The 16,342-nt window shown below is 52.1% G+C and overlaps 3 protein-coding genes across 3 annotated transcripts; 1 reads left to right on the forward strand and 2 right to left on the reverse strand.

Annotated features, from left to right (window-relative positions):
* Positions 1-1,232: 1,232 nt before the first annotated feature.
* EME1 (essential meiotic structure-specific endonuclease 1) lies at positions 1,233-6,091 on the reverse strand. The gene is made up of 8 exons (XM_064395158.1): positions 5,213-6,091; positions 5,002-5,129; positions 4,732-4,824; positions 4,189-4,310; positions 3,873-4,005; positions 3,246-3,361; positions 2,087-2,276; positions 1,233-1,748 (listed from the first exon to the last, which is right to left on the reverse strand). Exons 1-8 carry the CDS (start codon positions 6,075-6,077, stop codon positions 1,572-1,574), a joined length of 1,824 nt encoding a protein of 607 aa, XP_064251228.1. The 5' UTR covers positions 6,078-6,091; the 3' UTR covers positions 1,233-1,571.
* MRPL27 (mitochondrial ribosomal protein L27) lies at positions 5,970-9,217 on the forward strand. The gene is made up of 4 exons (XM_064395161.1): positions 5,970-6,103; positions 7,497-7,619; positions 8,305-8,372; positions 8,795-9,217. The coding sequence occupies exons 1-4, from the start codon at positions 6,082-6,084 to the stop codon at positions 8,999-9,001; spliced, it is 420 nt and encodes a 139-aa protein (XP_064251231.1). The 5' UTR covers positions 5,970-6,081; the 3' UTR covers positions 9,002-9,217.
* Positions 6,918-15,580, reverse strand: LOC135283985 (uncharacterized). Its single transcript, XM_064395160.1, has 5 exons — positions 15,440-15,580; positions 14,751-14,872; positions 12,704-12,802; positions 12,089-12,253; positions 6,918-10,699 (listed from the first exon to the last, which is right to left on the reverse strand). Exons 1-5 carry the CDS (start codon positions 15,519-15,521, stop codon positions 10,553-10,555), a joined length of 615 nt encoding a protein of 204 aa, XP_064251230.1. The 5' UTR covers positions 15,522-15,580; the 3' UTR covers positions 6,918-10,552.
* Positions 15,581-16,342: the final 762 nt, after the last annotated feature.

The following is a 16,342-nucleotide window of genomic DNA, read 5'->3' on the forward strand; positions in this document are numbered from 1 at the left end:
CGGGGCTGGGGAAAGGCTGGGAGGTTTGGTGGTTTGCACTCTCACCTCGGCAATGGTCTGTGATTTATTTAGAATTTCCTTTAAAATTATTTAAAATAATTCATTTTAAAATTTCCTTAACTCTCATCAAGCAGAAGTTTTTAATGCCATTAAGAGCTTTGTGAGTACTTAAACTGAAGTGCAAGTTTCAGAGAATATCTGTGCTACAGACTCCACTGAGACATTCTACACTGGTCTCCAGAATCGTTCCCTCTTGTCATACCTGGGGTTATTGCTGCCAGGAGCAGTGCTATGGGGAAACCATCACAGCAGTAAATGGTGTAAATCTTATTCTGTAACCCGACAATAAGATTGTGGTTCCCTGAGTATCACACAGGAGAGGTCAGCACAAGTATCAGATTAAAGGAAGGAAGGGCTGCCTCTGCCTTAGGAGGGTGCATGTTTTCAAAGCTCCCTTCAAACACCTTTAAGCTTTGCTTTGGGTGTCTAACTCATCCCATTCTTTAAAATATCCTTACTCTCTACCCAGAAACGTTCATGAAAATTACAAACAGCATCTAAAGCAATGTTTCTTCCATGCAGCCCTTCCTGCCAACATCCAGGTGAGTGTTGCATAGGTTGGGGAGCATGGGCTTACACAATTTATAGATTCAGGTCAGGGCTCCAGCTGGATGCCTGGAACAAGCAGGACAGGTAGGGATTTTTCCACTGGAGGCAGCAGGGATGCAAAGAGTTAACTTCCACACATGGGATGCAGTGTAATTCTCTGAGCACTCAGCAATGCTGTTACAAAAACCCCCAGCTGTCCTTGTGTGCACACAAGTGCTGATGGCTGCATGGACAGGCTGTGGTCCCCAATCTAATTAAAAGGAAGCTTTTTCTGCCAACTGTTTAGACCTCAGAATTCCAGCACGTATAATCAGATTTCAAGACCTTCTCTAGATTGAGCCGTCTGGAGACTGAATCAGAGCACTCTAAACTTCTATCTGAAAATTAGTCTTACTCATTCCCATCTGTGCAGCGGAACAACGAGAGGCTGTTTGGTGAGGTAAAATTCTTTCACCTCGCCAGAGCAGGTGCTGGGGGGGCAGCACCATGTTGCTCTAGCTTCAGGATTTGTCCCAAAGGAGGGAGAAGGGAAGTCCTTGCAGTTCAGGAGAGCAACAGGAATTATTCCTTTCAACAGAGGACATAACTGTCTATATTCATGACACCATGTTAAGAAGCAAAGGTTGTTCTTCAGAATTATTTATTTTATAGAAAGACAAAGCAACATCAGTACTGTAAGTTGTGTGCAACTCATGTGCTTAGGGAAGATGTTCACCATCTTTCTTGTGTAAATTCCTGCTATTCAGCAACTTTATCCAACCTTTTTTCCTGCTACAATAAAGTCTAAATGCATTTCAAGTCTTTAAACAAGGATCAATGAGTGTTATCTAAGCACTTCTTCACAGAAGAAAACTGAAAACTTGACCAGACAAATGGTAAAAACCCTTATTCCCTGGAGCTACCCAGTGAAATCCAAACCTGAACACTTAACTGAACAAACAGCACAACCCTTTTGCCCTGTGCTAGCCGGTGAAATCCAGGCAGAGGTCGGGATCGTGGGACGTCATCTGCAGGTAGATGCGGCGGGACAGCTCGGGCCCGATGCGCCGGGAGGTGGCAGTCACGCCCTCCCCGCGGAGCACAGGGATGTTGGCCAGCATGTTCTCCCGCTCCTGCTCCGAGGAGCACCTCTCGTAGGCCTACAAGCAACACAACAGCAACAATGGCATCACCCACTTGCACCCACTGCTCAAAAACCCAGTCAAAGCTATGCACCTGTACCTGCTCTTGCCCTTCCACTTGGTCTCTGCCCAGTCCCATCTGTGAGCTTGGAGAGTGGAGCCAGTGCTGCACCCTCAGAGGGAAGCCAGAATAGTATCCTTGGATGGATGCCAAGGAATCAGTTCCTTCACTAACCTACTGAACCCCTCATGCAGAATCACTCTATCTAATTTAGTAGTAATTCAATTACTTCTTCCACTCCCTGCATGAAGTGGCTGCCTGCACACAGTGCTGGGTGTCCCTGAGGCATCCTCACCTGGATCAGAAGCTGAGGAGAAGGGTAGGCAGACACGATAGCCTCAGCCATCTCAGAGCTGACACGGTTAAATTGCTGTATCTGCCTCTTCCAAACTTTCAAGAGACCCTTTCCAGAAGGATCCACCTTCACCCCTCTGCAACAGTCCTTCTCCAAGTAGAAGGAGAACCCTGTGTTCTCTCGCTCTCGCCTAGGGAGAACAAGGAATGAGGAAGCAAATAAGACAATGAGGCTGTGAAGAAAATCCTGTCCCTGCCATCTGTTGTCACAGAGCCAGAGGGCCATCCCTCACTTGAGCTGTCAGAGACACAACTGACATCAAAAGAAACATGAATAACTTGACCCTGTTTTCTTTACATGCACTACCAATTTCTTTCAGACCCAGATTGCTCCAGAAAAAGAAACAATCCCGTACTCAGCAGCAATCCTGACACAAGCCAACTTGCAGACAAAGTGGTAAACAAGAATTCACCTTCCGGCTGTCAACAATAACAAAACACTTTCAGATGTCATTTTTAATGACAGCTCATCTCTTGTCATGGCTGACATGAAAACCCAGCAGCTGCTGTGACAGGAATGCCAGGATTGTGTGAGACTGCACAAGATGGCTTTCTCAGCTATCCCTGTGCACCAAGCTGCTGTCCTCCCTTATCAACAGGAAGAGTCAAGTGGTTCATTCAGGCATTGTCTCTTAGTTACACACTGAAGAAGAAAAGTTGGCACTCTAAGAGCCAACCCTACTTGCATTCCCTTCCCACTCCAAAAATCTGGCTCAGAACAAGTGCTCTACTTGATGTCAAGGCTCCAGTGTGAAACCTGAAGGTGCTGAGGCACCAGAACAAACTGCTCAAAGCTGCAGATACCCCAAGAAGCTGTGGCTACCCCGTCCCTGTAAGTGTTCAATGGATTAGATGATCTTTAAGGTCCATTCCAACCCAAACCAGCCTGTGACTGTGAGACCAGGGTCTGTCCTGACCCCTCTGTGAGCAGGACATCAATTTCATGAACAAGTCCTGTGTTAAAGGAGGTGCAACAGCAGATGCTCTGTCACCTGCACCTTTAAGAGCCATTACACCCTGTGTTGTACCTGCTATTCCTTCCCAGTAGCTTGAAGTGCAGCCTCTCCACAGGTAGGACCAAACCTACTCTGCTTACTCACTTGTATGGTGCCTCAGCCACAGCTTTTGTGAACATAGTGGCATATTCTCCAAGCTCCTCATTGCTCTCAAAAATGCTGATTTGGACTTGTGTACTCAGCTGCAGATCCACCAGGGCCTGTATCACCATTGGGAACAACAAATGGCACAATCAGTCTCGTATCAAATTCCATATTTGTGTGAAGCAGAAAAGGGTCACAAATGTCCTGCTGTAGGCCAAGAACCTTCACTCTCTCTCCATTTTGGGAGCAGTTAACTTAAGAGACTGAAGTATTTAGGGGCAGTCTGTCTCCTGACAGTTAATATCCCCTCAGTGTCCTCTGAGCTGCTTCAGCTCCTCTGGCTCTGGTTACAAACAGGCCCAGACCAGCAGGCTTTGCCAATGGGCCATGGAGGGCAAGAGATGCTGAGACTGACATCAGTATCCAGGTGAATGACACATCAGTCTGTGTGGGAACAGGGTCAGGACTGAGCAGGGGCAGCTGAACCCAAAGAGCTCTGTCCACAGACTGATGGACTAAAGAATAACAGAATCCACACCCTCCCAGTCAAAAAATTGTGTGACTGGGACAATGTTCAAATGCTGGGAGACAACAGATGATGGTTGCATGTGTTTTAAAAGAACTCACTTCTTTCACATCCATTCTGGATAAGTCCAAGCCAGAATCCTTAACCTCCTTTTTTCTCCTTTTCCCCCGTTTCTCTTGATTCCCACTCGCTGCTGTCTGTCGCAGCCTTTGTTTTGGCTGAACTTGGAGAGACCTAAAAAGAGTAAAGTAAGACTGGGGTGACAGTCTGGATGGACCTTTGCTTCTGCTGGTGTATAAAAAGTGGTAGAGCAGTTATGGGAACACCTCTTATACTCCAGTCTTTGCTAGAAGGAATTAACATAAACACCCATGGCACTTTCAAGGCACAGAAACATTTGGAGGGGAGAAGTCTGACCTGAAATAATTTTCTACTCCAACCACTGCCAGAGCCAGAATTCTCCCGGGCATTTTCTCCATCATATGAGCTACATAGCTCTGCAGGGTCTCCTTCTGCCTTTCTGCACAGCCATCAGCATTCTACAAAGATGAATGGGAAAAATAAGGAGTTAAACCATTCTGAGGTACACAGAAAAGCACAGCAAATTACTGCCCTGCTTGTAGGTCTGCAGATGAGTCTGTTCACCCTTGCCTTCAGGGCAAGCAGGCAATACTTGATCCCATGTAAAGTTAGAGCAGAAAGAACAAAAAAAAAAATAAACCCACTTGATGTAACAATGTAAGCCTTCAGAGGAATGTGTGGAAAATTTTAACTAGCAAAGAAAGCTTGTCAGAACTGTACATTACACAGCCCAGTAATGGCTTCTACACCCAGATTTCTGTTTCAGTGAAACCCTGCGTTCCTCCCACACCAAAACCTTCCTGCCACCAAGAGGGATGACAAAACACTGCTTTTACATCAAGACATGTTCAGGAGCATAAAAGTCATAAGCATTCTCACTTGCTTGTAGCTGTGAGCCATGGACAAAAACTCCTTCAGGCCAAGCAGAACTAGAACATTTGGTTCTTCTGTCCATTCATCTCCTCCTCCCATCTGTTCAGATATGAAAACAAACAGGCCACAGTCTGTTTAGAATCCACTCAGACTCCCACTCAGACCTCTGAGCAAGGAAATCAGAGGGTGTTCACTTGGGTTGCTGAATACAATTACTAACAACTGCAAAAAACACATGAGAAAAAGGACAAGATGATCAAAATTTTACTCACATACCTGCGATGTCACTGTCTTTCTCCTCCAGGTGATGCTGCAGGGAACAGCGTGGTTCTCAAACACACAGGAATAATTGGCAGCCTGCAAAGCACTAAGGATCTGCTCACCACCTTCTACCTGTAAGATGACTGAAATCGATGCACGGGTCAGGCCTCCAGAGAGAGGAGACAACAGTCAGTACAAGGCAGCTGCAGGCTGTGAGGACAACTACCTGGATCTAGCACCACTGTTATGTATTTCTGGCACTCTCCTGGCCGCTGAGCCTTCAGCATCTTGGCAACGGCTCTCTTCCTCTCTTTCTCCTCCTCCTGCTCCCTCCTCTTTGCTTCTTGCTCCTTCTTTCTCTGCCCCGCATTCTGGCAGATTGCCTCCTGTTCCTTCTGACTGTATTGTCGCTTCTTGAGAGGGAGCGATGTTTCCGGCCTTTCTCTGCTTACCGGGGGGCTACTGGGCCTGTCAGAGTTGACTGGCAAGGAGCACCAGGAGGATGCCTCAGCATTGCGTGTGCCATTCTCAGTATCACAAGCTACTTCTCCAGACGGCGTCAGCTCTTCCCGAAGCCCTTCGCTCCCAGGAGCCATCAGGTCGCCACTAGCACAAAGCCCAGATGCCTCTCCTTTATCACCATGGTTGAAAGGCTCAGGCTCCGCTCCCACACTCGTCTCGATCGTCTCGTTCAAAGGGACAACGTCCATCATCTCCTCATCCCCCTCTTCGCTCCCGCTGCTCACCATCTTGACAACCTCTGCCGCTTCAGGATCGGGAGATGGCGACCGCGGGCGGCTCGGCTCGCCGAGGCATGGGGACGGCTGCAGCAGGTAGGCGAAGGAGGGCAGGTTCTCCTCCTCGCTGCTCTCGGACCCCGACTCGCCCTCCGCCATCTCCCCGCTCTCCTCAGGGGCACCGCGCCCGCCTGAGGGGAAAGCCCGCGCCGCCCGCTGGTTGGCCCGGAGGCGCGCGCACTGCGCGGCGATTGGCCCGAACGCCGGCCAGGGCGCGCGCCGGGACCAATCGCCGCTCGGCGCGCGCGCGTGCGCGTGGCCCCACCCCCCCAGCGGGCGGAGGCGGGGCGCCATCAAGATGGCGGCGCTGGGACGGCTGTGTGAGTGAGGGCTCTGGCAGCTCGCTGTCCTGTGAGGGCCGGGGAGCGGCGGTCTGCCCTTGGAGCGGGGGGATGAGCTCGGGAGAAGGTGCCCCGGGGAGGTCACCCCGCGGGACGTCGCGCCCCCGGTGGGATGTCACCACCGAGGGCGCGAGGCCGAGGCTTTCGCTTGTTCCTCCGCTGAGGCGGGGCTGTGGTGGTGGCGATGGGCGGGTTTGTGTGTGTGAAACGGTAACTGTGCTTCGTCTTTGTCTAATTCCCTGAAAACCGTCAAGTCTCGGAGGCTTTAATTTACTTAATGGGGTTTTGTACCCTTTCCTCAACAGTATTTCTTAGAATTACGGACAGGTTTGGGTTGGAGGAAGCTGCCGAGGGCAGAGCTGCCTTCCATTGGAGCAGCTTTCAGTGACCCCATCCTGTTGAACACTTCCAGTCGTGGGACGTTTCCAGCTCACCCAGTAGCCCTGATGATTTAATTAAGTTAAACTAGCGGCTTTGCTCAGGTTAAGGAGACAAGATAAGCACTGTTCTGTACTGCCCTGCTGCTCAACGGGCTAGAGGGATTCAGAAAAATTAGGTTTGTCTCCTGCCTGCGTAAGAGATGGTACTGAAGAGATTTTTGAGATAATGATGACTTGGGTTGGGAGAGAACTTAGATTCCCCCAGTTCCTACCCCCTGCCATGGGAAGGGACACCTTTCACTGTCCCAGGCTGCTCCAAGCCCTGTTCAACCTGGCCTTAAACACTTCCCTCAAACTGGGAGGATTAATGAAAAACACTCTGCTCCAGACTCACTTTTTGCCATCCCCAGAACTCTGTATTCCTTCTTAGAGCCTTTAATGATAGAATTACAGAATCATTAAGGTTGGGAAAACTTCCACTACCAGCAAGTCCAACCTTTATGCTCCTGGCTACTCCTCAGACTGTTTCTGGCTGGCCATAGATGTTTATGTATTTTCCAGAATTGGAGTCTGCTCATTTGTACAATTTCAGGGTGTAGCTGTGTAAATAAATGCCATTTGGTCAAAGAGGAAACTGAAACAGATCACAACCCATCTTTTCCCAAAGCACTGTAAGAGCAGTCCACAGCAACCAATGACATCTGTGCTGCATTTTACAAGAATGAAACAGAAATTTGTGCACATCATTTAACATGGTTGCTCAGAGTTTTATTCTTACCTGGGCAGCAGCAGCAGCAGCACTTGAGATGTGCCCTTTTTCCAAGGAACTTAGGCCATTTGGGTCTAATTTATCTTGGAAGTACTTTTTGTTTCTCCCAGGGCTTTCTTTTGCCTTTAATTTTAAAACCCATCTTAACTGATATCCTTACATATGACAGAAGGAATTATACAGGATATTTTTCCAGCTGATGTTGTTCTTTCTCCTGCCCTAGTTCTAACCACTCACCATCCCAGCCTGGTTGCTGTCAGGTGGGCTTCTAAGAAAAGCGGGGGCAGCTCCAAAAACCTCGGTGGCCGCAGCCCGGGGAAACGCTATGGCTTCAAAAAAGTCGAAGGTAGGCCTGAGTATCTCATTTGCATTTCACTGCGCTCTTCACAGCTTCTCTCCCCTGCTGTGTGTCGGTTGTTGAGTGTTTCGGGAGGTGGGCAGGGCATTTTTCATGGAGAAAGAAGGGGAGGATCAGTGAAACCTCGTGATCCAGGGTTGGTGGTGGGAGGGCAGGGTGAGTCAGATCCCCCCACCAGCCAAAATTGCCTACAGGAAATGTACTTTGGTTCCAACTTTGCCTCTCCAGAGAGCCCAGGAGGAGGGAGCACTGTGAGACACCTCATAACTGCATTGCACTTTCCCCCCACCCGGGTGGAAAAACTGAGCATTTCCAGTGTTTACAAAGGAGAGAATTACAGAGCTTAGCAGAAGCCAAAGTGCAGATTCTTGCGGCTGAGTGCTTAATAATTACTAGCTTTGCTGATGGAAACATGTCAATGTAAATGTAATAAAACAAATGCCTTCAGCAGCCAGGAAAAGCCTTGCACCCTAGAAGCAATCTTTTCAGAGATGTGAATGGTCTATCCATTGCCCTTTCATTTCCGGCTAACAGCATTTAGTTCAGATGATTTTAACTTTTCCTTAGAAAATGCCTACAGAAAGCTGGGATTTGTAAGTGCTGGAATCATTTGTGTTGTGCCAGGGCTCTGGAAGCCCTTTCTCTGCAGGCTGACTGTGTGACTGTGTTGCAGGTGCATTTGTCCATGCAGGAAACATTCTGGCTACGCAGCGCTTGATCCGCTGGCACCCCGGCGCTCACGTAAGGCCTTTGCTCTCTCTTTGCTTCTCAGAGAACAGCAGTCCCCCCAGAGTGCCACATTCACTGCCTCCTCTGCATGCTCATCCCTGTGTTCTGTGCTGTTAGTCACAGTTTGCTCAGAGCCTCACCTGTCAGGTGGTGCCAGGTTCCTGTGTTCATGGGACTCAGGGAAGGTCTGCAAGTAATTGATGTCCCAGAACACTTCTGTGACCTGACATTCAGGGTGGAATGGGTGTCTCATGTCTTCTCCTGAGCACCATTGCAAACTGGTTGCTGGAAGCAAGTTGTGTGGTTCTATTTTAAAAAATAAAGCAACAGATGCTGTTGAAGCCAGGATATCAAACAAGGCAGACCAGTGATCAGATCTGCTTTAGTTGTGGATGTCCAGCCTCTCCTTTCTAATGCTCCTCCTCCTCTCCCAGGTGGGGATGGGCCGGAACAAGACACTCTATGCCCTGGAGGATGGGATTGTGAGATACACCAAGGAGGTCTACGTGCCCCCACCCCGCAGCAGCGAGAGCAGGGATGTGATCTGCCAGCTGCCCCAAGGAGCAGTCCTTTATAAAACTTTTATCAGTGTTGTCCCTACCACAGAGGTAGGAAGCTTCAAACTCGTCACCATGCTGTGAACCTGCTGTGGCATATGGGCACAGATGGAAAGGACAGACACTGCAGCTGTGCTGGCACCTGAGGACAAGAGTGGCTCTGAAGATACCATTTCAGGACTTGGTTTTGTTCCTGAAGTGCTTGTGATCTGTGTTCAGGCACTGAGATCACTGGCTGGCATTTTTAAGAGTGTTTAATAAAAGCTGTGGGGCAGCTGAAGATCTTGGCTGCTCATGGAATGTGTTACCATGGTCATGTAGTATCTGAGAGCCTGGTCTGTTGTGCCATTGGATGAATTCCCTCTACAATCACTCTTGTGTCAGTACTTGTCCTACTAATAATTCCCTCTATTTTTGCTCATTTTTAGTCATTACTGTTCTGTTTGTACCTTAATTCAAAATACAGAACAGATCCTTTTCCACCTGCACTTATGCTGTGTACCTGGAAGCTGGATTTTTCCCTCTAGCTCACTCACCTCAATTATTAACTTAAATATCTGAGTGTGCCATTCACTGGCCATGTAAGGCAAGTTCACAGGCCTAATTGTAACTCATTACTGAGTTCAGGGGGCCTGGCAAGATGCCCTAATCTGGGCTAGTGTTTGAAGCCTCAGCAGCTGGAGGTGTATGATAAAGCATTATCCAGGAAACTCATCCTTTTATCTTTGAGTCATTACGTGACATTTTTGAGCTTGTATTGCTCAAAATAACGGAGCCCCAATGTGTTGTGCCCAAAGTGATCTCATTTTATCTACAGGTTTGTAAACAATTTGAAACATTGACTCTGCAGTAGAAAACAGGTTATCAAAATCAGTAGTGTAAGGACACTGGTGTTGACATTATCCAGACAATTCTTCTGCTCTGCAGAAGACCAGGTGCACTGGGTCAGGCACACGTGTCCACCTGTGCTTCACAGTCTTTGTGTAGACCTCCAGCTGTTCAGTCTGTGCATCTGTCCTTTCCCAGCCTGCAGATCAGTCCCGTGGTTCATCGTGGTGGTCTGAATTTGGGTATAACCCAGGGAGCCTCTCCACATCCATGTGGGCTCTGTACAGAACTGCTGTCAGTGACTGAGGCCATTGGTGCTCCAAAGCCCATCCCTTCTGCCACTCACAGGTGAGGATTTCCAGCTGGCAGGTAATCCAGATGCAGTAAAACACTTGATAACCTAAGAAACAGGTGAAGCAGCACAATACCACCAGTGCCTGAGGTCTGGTCCTTTGTACAGCCAGCAGTGCTGCCTCACAGAGGTATGAAGTGCTGCTCCTGAGGAGCTGAAGCCTAGCAGACATTCCCCTTGGCTATGCCCTGTGCAGCTCCAGCAGCTGGACCTTTGCCTTTGGTGTTTGCCAGAGAAGAGTGAGCAGATGTCCCTGGTTCCTCTGCTCAGCTCAGTGCCAGCAATGGCTCTGTGGTTGTTGTGCTGCAAGAGGGATGTCACTGATGGCTGGGTTGGCCTTGCCTGTGTTTCAGCTGATCTGGGTGAAGGTTTGGCCATTCAGTGTGGAGGAAAATGGTATCCCAGGCACTTGTGTTGCTGGCAGCAGGAAGCAGCAGTACCCTGAGGCCAAGGCCTTACACCGCAGTGTTCCGCTGGGTTTGGCAGCTGAAGGGGGCATGGAAAGGCTCTGGAACACCATGTCTGTCCAAGGTCTCTGAGCTTATTCCTGTTCCTGAGAAAGCTGGAGGATGCCTCAGAGCATGCTCATAAGGAGGTGGCATCTATTGAGGAGAGAGGAAGAGCATTACAGAGGATCAGAAATAACTAGGAGATTATCCCACCTCTTCTTACAGAGCAGATGAAAAGACTCACAGCTGCCACCAGCCTGAAATTAAACCCCCACAGTCCCCCAGCTGTAGGCTGGGGAACACCTGGGGATGAGAGCATCAGTCTGGAACATGGCACAAACCCGCTGAGAGATATTCTCCCCTCACATTCTGTGCCAGGTTCCTGCTCTTCCCTGTTCCCCTTCAAGGACTTGGCAGAAGACCAGAACAAACTTGACTTTTGTTGGGAGGGGGCTGTCATTTGTTTTCCCTTGACTAAAGAAAAATTACTGGGGTTTACACAAGTACCTACAAACCAGGTGTTGTACCCAGGTTTTGGCAGCAAGTCTCACTGCACAGAGAGAGGAACCTCCAGGCCTTGTCACATTTTTTTTTGGCAGAGCTGGGCTGGCTTTCTCCCTACAGGTGACAAGAAGTGGCATGACAAGGAAGAGCTTCCAGTGCTGTTCCTCAGCTACTTGTCTTTGGAGCTTTACTCTCCTGTGCCCTCAATGCCCAGGTTTCATAGAGTTACAGAATGGCTTGGGTTGCAAGGGACCTTAGAGATCATCCAGTTCCAGCCCCTGCATGGGCAGGGACACCTTCCACCATATCAAGCTGGAACTTTTCAGGCAGATGTTATTAGATATAGCTCCAAACACTGAGTGGCAAGGGCTGACTATGCCAGGCTTTATGGTACAGCTTTAAGAGCTCAAAATCCAGGTAAATCAGTGAACTTTTAATGCTTGACTCAGGGTTTCAAAAGTTTTTGTCCTGTTTTAGACAATGAGGGCTCTGAATGGGAGCATCTCAGGATGCTGCCACGGGACCTTCTTTGCAGGATGCACTCACTTTTCTCTGTTACATTGTGGGAGTGCAAATCTTAAATGCCATAACAAGCAAAGCCTCCTGCTCATAAATAAGCCATAAACACTTCAAGGTAATACCAAGGCATCTCCCCAGGAGTGTCCTGCAGGGAGAAGGAAGCAAGAACCCATGAAAGCCTTAGAGATCCAAAAATAACACTCCCAGCCTGGGCTTGTATGGAGCAGGTGATCTGAAGAGCCTGCCGTTTCTCTGTGCGGCTCTGCCCTGCCTCCTGGTACAGGCATTTCTGCAAATGCACTGGGGGAGGGGAGATGGTTCATTAACCAGCACAGATGTACACCAAAGGAGCCTCCCGATACACTTTGTGCTTTCCCAGAGATAAAAGCTATCAGGAAAGCAATCACAGAGCACAGAGTCCTCAGCTACCACCAACTGTGAAGCAAGGCACAGATATGAACCACAGTGGTGACTGCCATGGGCTTCTGCCAGCCCCCCACGGCAGGGAGGGGAGCTCACCTCCTGGGATGGCTCTGCCCACAGCCCAAACCTGTCAGCAATCATCTGATGGATCTCCCGCTGGCGATCTTTCTTCCGCACGCTCTCGTAGCTGGGCAGGCGGGGCTGCTCCCAGGACGGGAGCTGGTACGTGCTGGGGGGTCCCACACAGAAGAGCTCGTCTCCCTAGAAATGTCCATCCCCAGAAAAGGGTCAGTGTGATGGTGGCTGTCATCACTGGAAGTTTATGTCCTGGTGCGACCTTGAGTTAATTCAGGGTTCAAAGCTGTAGGGAGTTGTAGGCTCCTCTGAACACCCAGAGAGGATATCCACCCTCCCACGGGGCAATCACCACACGACCTGTGCTGCAGGATCCCAAGCCCCCAGGATCTACCATTGGCACTTCCTGCACAAACACCTCAGGGCACTGTGGTATCCTCTGCCATGTTCCTTCCCTCCACATGCTGCCTACCCCCATGGTTTTTACATACTGGCAGCACTTGCCAAAGGTGTGGGATAGCACCAGAAGATTCTGCCCAGCACCTTCTGCCCCAGGCAAACTCCACAACTCTCTCCAAGCCCAGGAGCACCTTTGCCATCGTTCCCGCCCAGCTCCCAGCAGGACCCTGCCATCACCTGCATGCCGGGGTTCTCAGCAGTGCTCTCCAGCCGTGAGGCTCCACGCTGGGCTCCCACCAGCTGCTGGCTGCTGCTGAAGTAGGGCGGGGGGCGGTCCTGCAATGAGGAGGACATCAGCAAAGCCAAAATCCCTCCCGTCCTTCCCCGCAGAGAGCAGAGCTCAACCAGCTCTCCTGGGACAGCAGGACCCTGGCAGAGGAAGAGTTGCTCCCTCTGCCCATGTGGCTCCTGCAGCTCTCCATGCTGGCAGCAGCCCCTTTTTCTGTTCAGTGGCACCAGCAGCTCCAGGACATCTTCCCAGGCAGCGCAGGGTCTGCTCCAAGGGCTGGAGACAGCTGGAGCAGAGCACAGCCAGAGGGACAGGCTGGGCCCCAGGGCAGGGTTTCACTGAAAATCAGCAGAACCATCTCTTTTTGAGGTACAACAAAAAACAACCCAACTGTTCTGCTGGTGTAGATAAGAGCTCCATCACATGCTCAGGGTTACAGAATTTGTTAGCTCCTATCTACTGAGCTTGTCCTTTCAGGATCATGCAGCAAGCAGATCCACAGGGCAATAGTTGTACTGTTCCCAAGTTGTCTCGCTCCAGTTAAACTGGATTTCCTGTCAAGGTGTTGAGCAACAGTGAGCAGAAATCCTGTTCACAGAGAACAGCTCCTCGAGCCAGAGCCAGGACTTGAGCCATGCCTGTACCTTGCTCCAGGAAAACCTCATCTCTGCCAGCAGAAACCAGCCCAGCGACTCCCAGGGCAACCAGGGATGTGCAGGGAGGACTATGAGGATTTACTGCTGCTCTTAACGAGCAAGGAACTGTTTGTCTTGGCCCTACAGCACAACTACAGAAGCTGCAGGAAAACAGCACCCAACTGTTGGTTCAATAACTCACGAGCAAAACCAATGCGACTATTCCTGCTTCACACACTACAACTGCTCCTCTTTTTCTGAAGGAAATACGTTATATGTTCCCTTTCCTTACATAATTCTTTGCATCTATTCTTCCTCACAGTCCTTTGCTAAAGGCAAGATGCCTGCTTGAAGTTTCCACCTCAGAGCTCAGGGAGCATCCCCTACTGCCCCAGAGAGCAGCTCCACAGGGCAAGGGAGCACAGAGCAGGGCCTGCTCCCAATGTGTGGCATGGGCAGGCAACAGGAGGGAAGAGAGGGAAAGAAGTGGAGACAATCAGACAAGGACACATCAGTGCAGCCTATTTCCACTGTGATTTCTGGTGGGGACTTCTCAGCCTGTGCTGGAATTTTAGATCTGCCTTTCATAGTCTGTCCACCCCTTGCTGAATGTCCACTCTTCTCCCAGGGACTGTGAAGTGGTACCTGCAGCCCTCCCCTCAAAAGCCATCCTTGCAGCTCTGTAGGCTGAGCTTTCCCCAGGCAGTTACTGCCACAAAAGCAACACTGGCTCCACACGCTGCTCTTTTTTCATCAGCTTCCCCAGCTGAAAGCCAGCCCTAGGAAATTACAGATGCAAGCGAAAGGGCTTTGTGTCTCACTGCTCCTTCCCCAGGAGCTGTGCACAAGAGAGCCAGTTGTCAGGGATGCGGGTGGCTTTGTCTGCCTTTGCCCCGAGCTTCCAGCTCCCTTCCCTGCTGGGCCCCTTCCTATAAAGCACAGCCCGACCCCACACATGACTGTGCAGGGGGAGGAGAACCTCCCTCCCGAGCTGTGTGGAGAGCAGGGAAGTCTGTTAGTTTTAGGTCTTGGAGATACAGCCACAATGGCACAGCCAGGCAGGACTGGGTGGGTGGGTGGGTGGGTGGGTGGATGGATGGATGGATGGATGGATGGATGGATGGATGGATGGATGGATGGATGGATGGATGGATGGATCTCTTGGATAAAGTGGGAGCAAGGCAGTGACAGAGCCCAGCTCTGCTTGGAGGAGCCATGTCCATCAACAATCCCAGCCAGGCTGCAGGACAGTAACTCAGCAGTGCAGCCCCACAGACCCAGCACAAGGGAACAGGAGCTCAGGGGACAGAGGGGGACTCGTGGGCAGGGGAAAGAGAGGAAGGATTCAGAGGACACTCACATACTGGCTGGGGGTCTGGAACAGGCGGCAGGAGCAGAGGAACTGGCAGCACATGGGGTCCCGGTGGTACAAGAGCAGCAGCAGGATGAGGATCGCCACGATGAAGACGGAGGTGGACACCGCTGCCAAGAGACGGGCGAGGCGAGAGAGCCGGGGGCTCGACGGGCTCGCGGGCCTCCTGCCGCCCGCTCTCGCCCCACGGCTGCCTCTTGGAGAAGCCCTGAGAAGCCGATTCCACCTGCTGCCCGTCTCACCAGCGCTAAAGCCCCTTTGTGCCCAGCATCTCTCTCCCTACCGGACGGTGAACAACCTGCAGAGCCAGGAGGGGCTCACCCCGTCCTGCACCGCCCCGTGGGGACCAGCCCGGCACCCACCGCCTGGGCTCGCTCGGCCCCGCGGCAGGGCGCCGGTTCGCCAGCGTCCCGGTCTCCCGGCGTCCCGGTCTCCCGGGAGCCCGCGGCTCCCCCGGCCACCCGCGGACCCGCGGAGCCCACCCGCACCGCCAGCCCCGGCCCCGGGAGACAGCGGGAGCCCCGAACTCGGGCCGGCCGCTGCAGCGAGCTCTCCCCGCCCGTCCCCGGGTATCGCCGTGTCGGCACAGCCCGGGAGGCACCGGCAGAGGCCGATCCCGCCCGGCGGCCGCCCCCGCTTGGCTCCCGGCACCGCCGGAGCCCCCGCCCGCCACTCACTGGCGGCGATGACGATGGCCAGGACGTTGTTGTCCATGCTGGCGGTCGCTGCGTGGCCCGAGGCCTCTGCGGGCTGCGCCATCCCGACCCCGCAGCCGGCAGCCCCGGCCCGCCGCCCGCGCCCCACACACAGCCCGCCAGGGGCGGGGCGGGGCGGGGCCGAGCGAGCGGGGCCGGCCCGGGGCTCCGGGGCTCCCCTCCGGCATCGCGGCAGGGCCGGCCCGGGGCTCCGGGGCTCCCCTCCGCCATCGCGGCTCACCCGGCCGGGGCTCCGGGGCTCCCCTCCGGCCTCGCGGCTCACCCGGCCCGGGCTCCGGGGCTCCCCTCCGGCATCGCGGCAGGGCCGGCCCGGCTCAGCCGCGGGTGCCCCGGCCTCGTGCCGCGGTGCCGGCCGAGCGGCAGCCTGGCACTGCCGGGGCCAGCGGGCAGGGGACAGCCCCAGCGCTGCCCCGCTCCCGCACAGGGAAAGCTGGCTTGTGCCTGCCCCGCAGGCAGCAGGAGGTGCCCGCCATTAGCCGATTAACACCTTAATTAAGGGCCATGTCAACGCTAAGTATCTGGGTACCTTCAGGGCACCCGCTGCCAGGGTGTAACTCAGCCCATGGCTCCGGGTCACTCCCGAGCTCTCATCTCCAGCCATAGGATTTGAAAAGCCCAAGCTTGCTTTTGGGTTACACATCACCCATCTGAGGAAGGCGACCCTGTCCAACCACCCTCACAGCCCCTGTCCCGGTGCCCAGGAAGGATTTACACTCTCACTGGGTACGACCAAACTTCCCCCCACCCTCCACACCACAAAAACACGACACACCAAACTGTAGAGATAGAGATGTATTTGTCGTGATGTTGCATATTTAAGACAATTTTACATAATGGTTCTGACACAGAGTTTTGGCGTCCTCC

The sequence above is a fragment of the Passer domesticus genome, chromosome 20 (genome assembly GCF_036417665.1).
Source record: "Passer domesticus isolate bPasDom1 chromosome 20, bPasDom1.hap1, whole genome shotgun sequence".
NCBI classification, from domain to species: domain Eukaryota; kingdom Metazoa; phylum Chordata; class Aves; order Passeriformes; family Passeridae; genus Passer; species Passer domesticus.

Bases quoted from the DNA above. Each gene is read 5' to 3' on its own strand.
- LOC135283985 (XM_064395160.1), bottom strand. From the start codon at position 15,521: ATGGCGCAGCCCGCAGAGGCCTCGGGCCACGCAGCGACCGCCAGCATG. The intron at 14,873-15,439 runs GTGAGTGGCGGG...GTCTCTTGGCAG, and splicing joins GGCCATCGTCATCGCCGCCA to CGGTGTCCACCTCCGTCTTC. The intron at 12,803-14,750 runs GTGAGTGTCCTC...TCCTCATTGCAG, and splicing joins TCCAGACCCCCAGCCAGTAT to GACCGCCCCCCGCCCTACTT.
- MRPL27 (XM_064395161.1), top strand. From the start codon at position 6,082: ATGGCGGCGCTGGGACGGCTGT. The intron at 6,104-7,496 runs GTGAGTGAGGGC...CTCCTGCCCTAG, and splicing joins GGCGGCGCTGGGACGGCTGT to TTCTAACCACTCACCATCCC. The intron at 8,373-8,794 runs GTAAGGCCTTTG...CTCCTCTCCCAG, and splicing joins GCTGGCACCCCGGCGCTCAC to GTGGGGATGGGCCGGAACAA.
- EME1 (XM_064395158.1), bottom strand. From the start codon at position 6,077: ATGGCGCCCCGCCTCCGCCCGCTGGGGGGGTGGGGCCACGCGCACGCG. The intron at 4,311-4,731 runs GTGAGAATGCTT...TCATCTTTGTAG, and splicing joins TGGCTCACAGCTACAAGCAA to AATGCTGATGGCTGTGCAGA. The intron at 2,277-3,245 runs GTGAGTAAGCAG...TGTTCTCCCTAG, and splicing joins GTGGCTGAGGCACCATACAA to GCGAGAGCGAGAGAACACAG.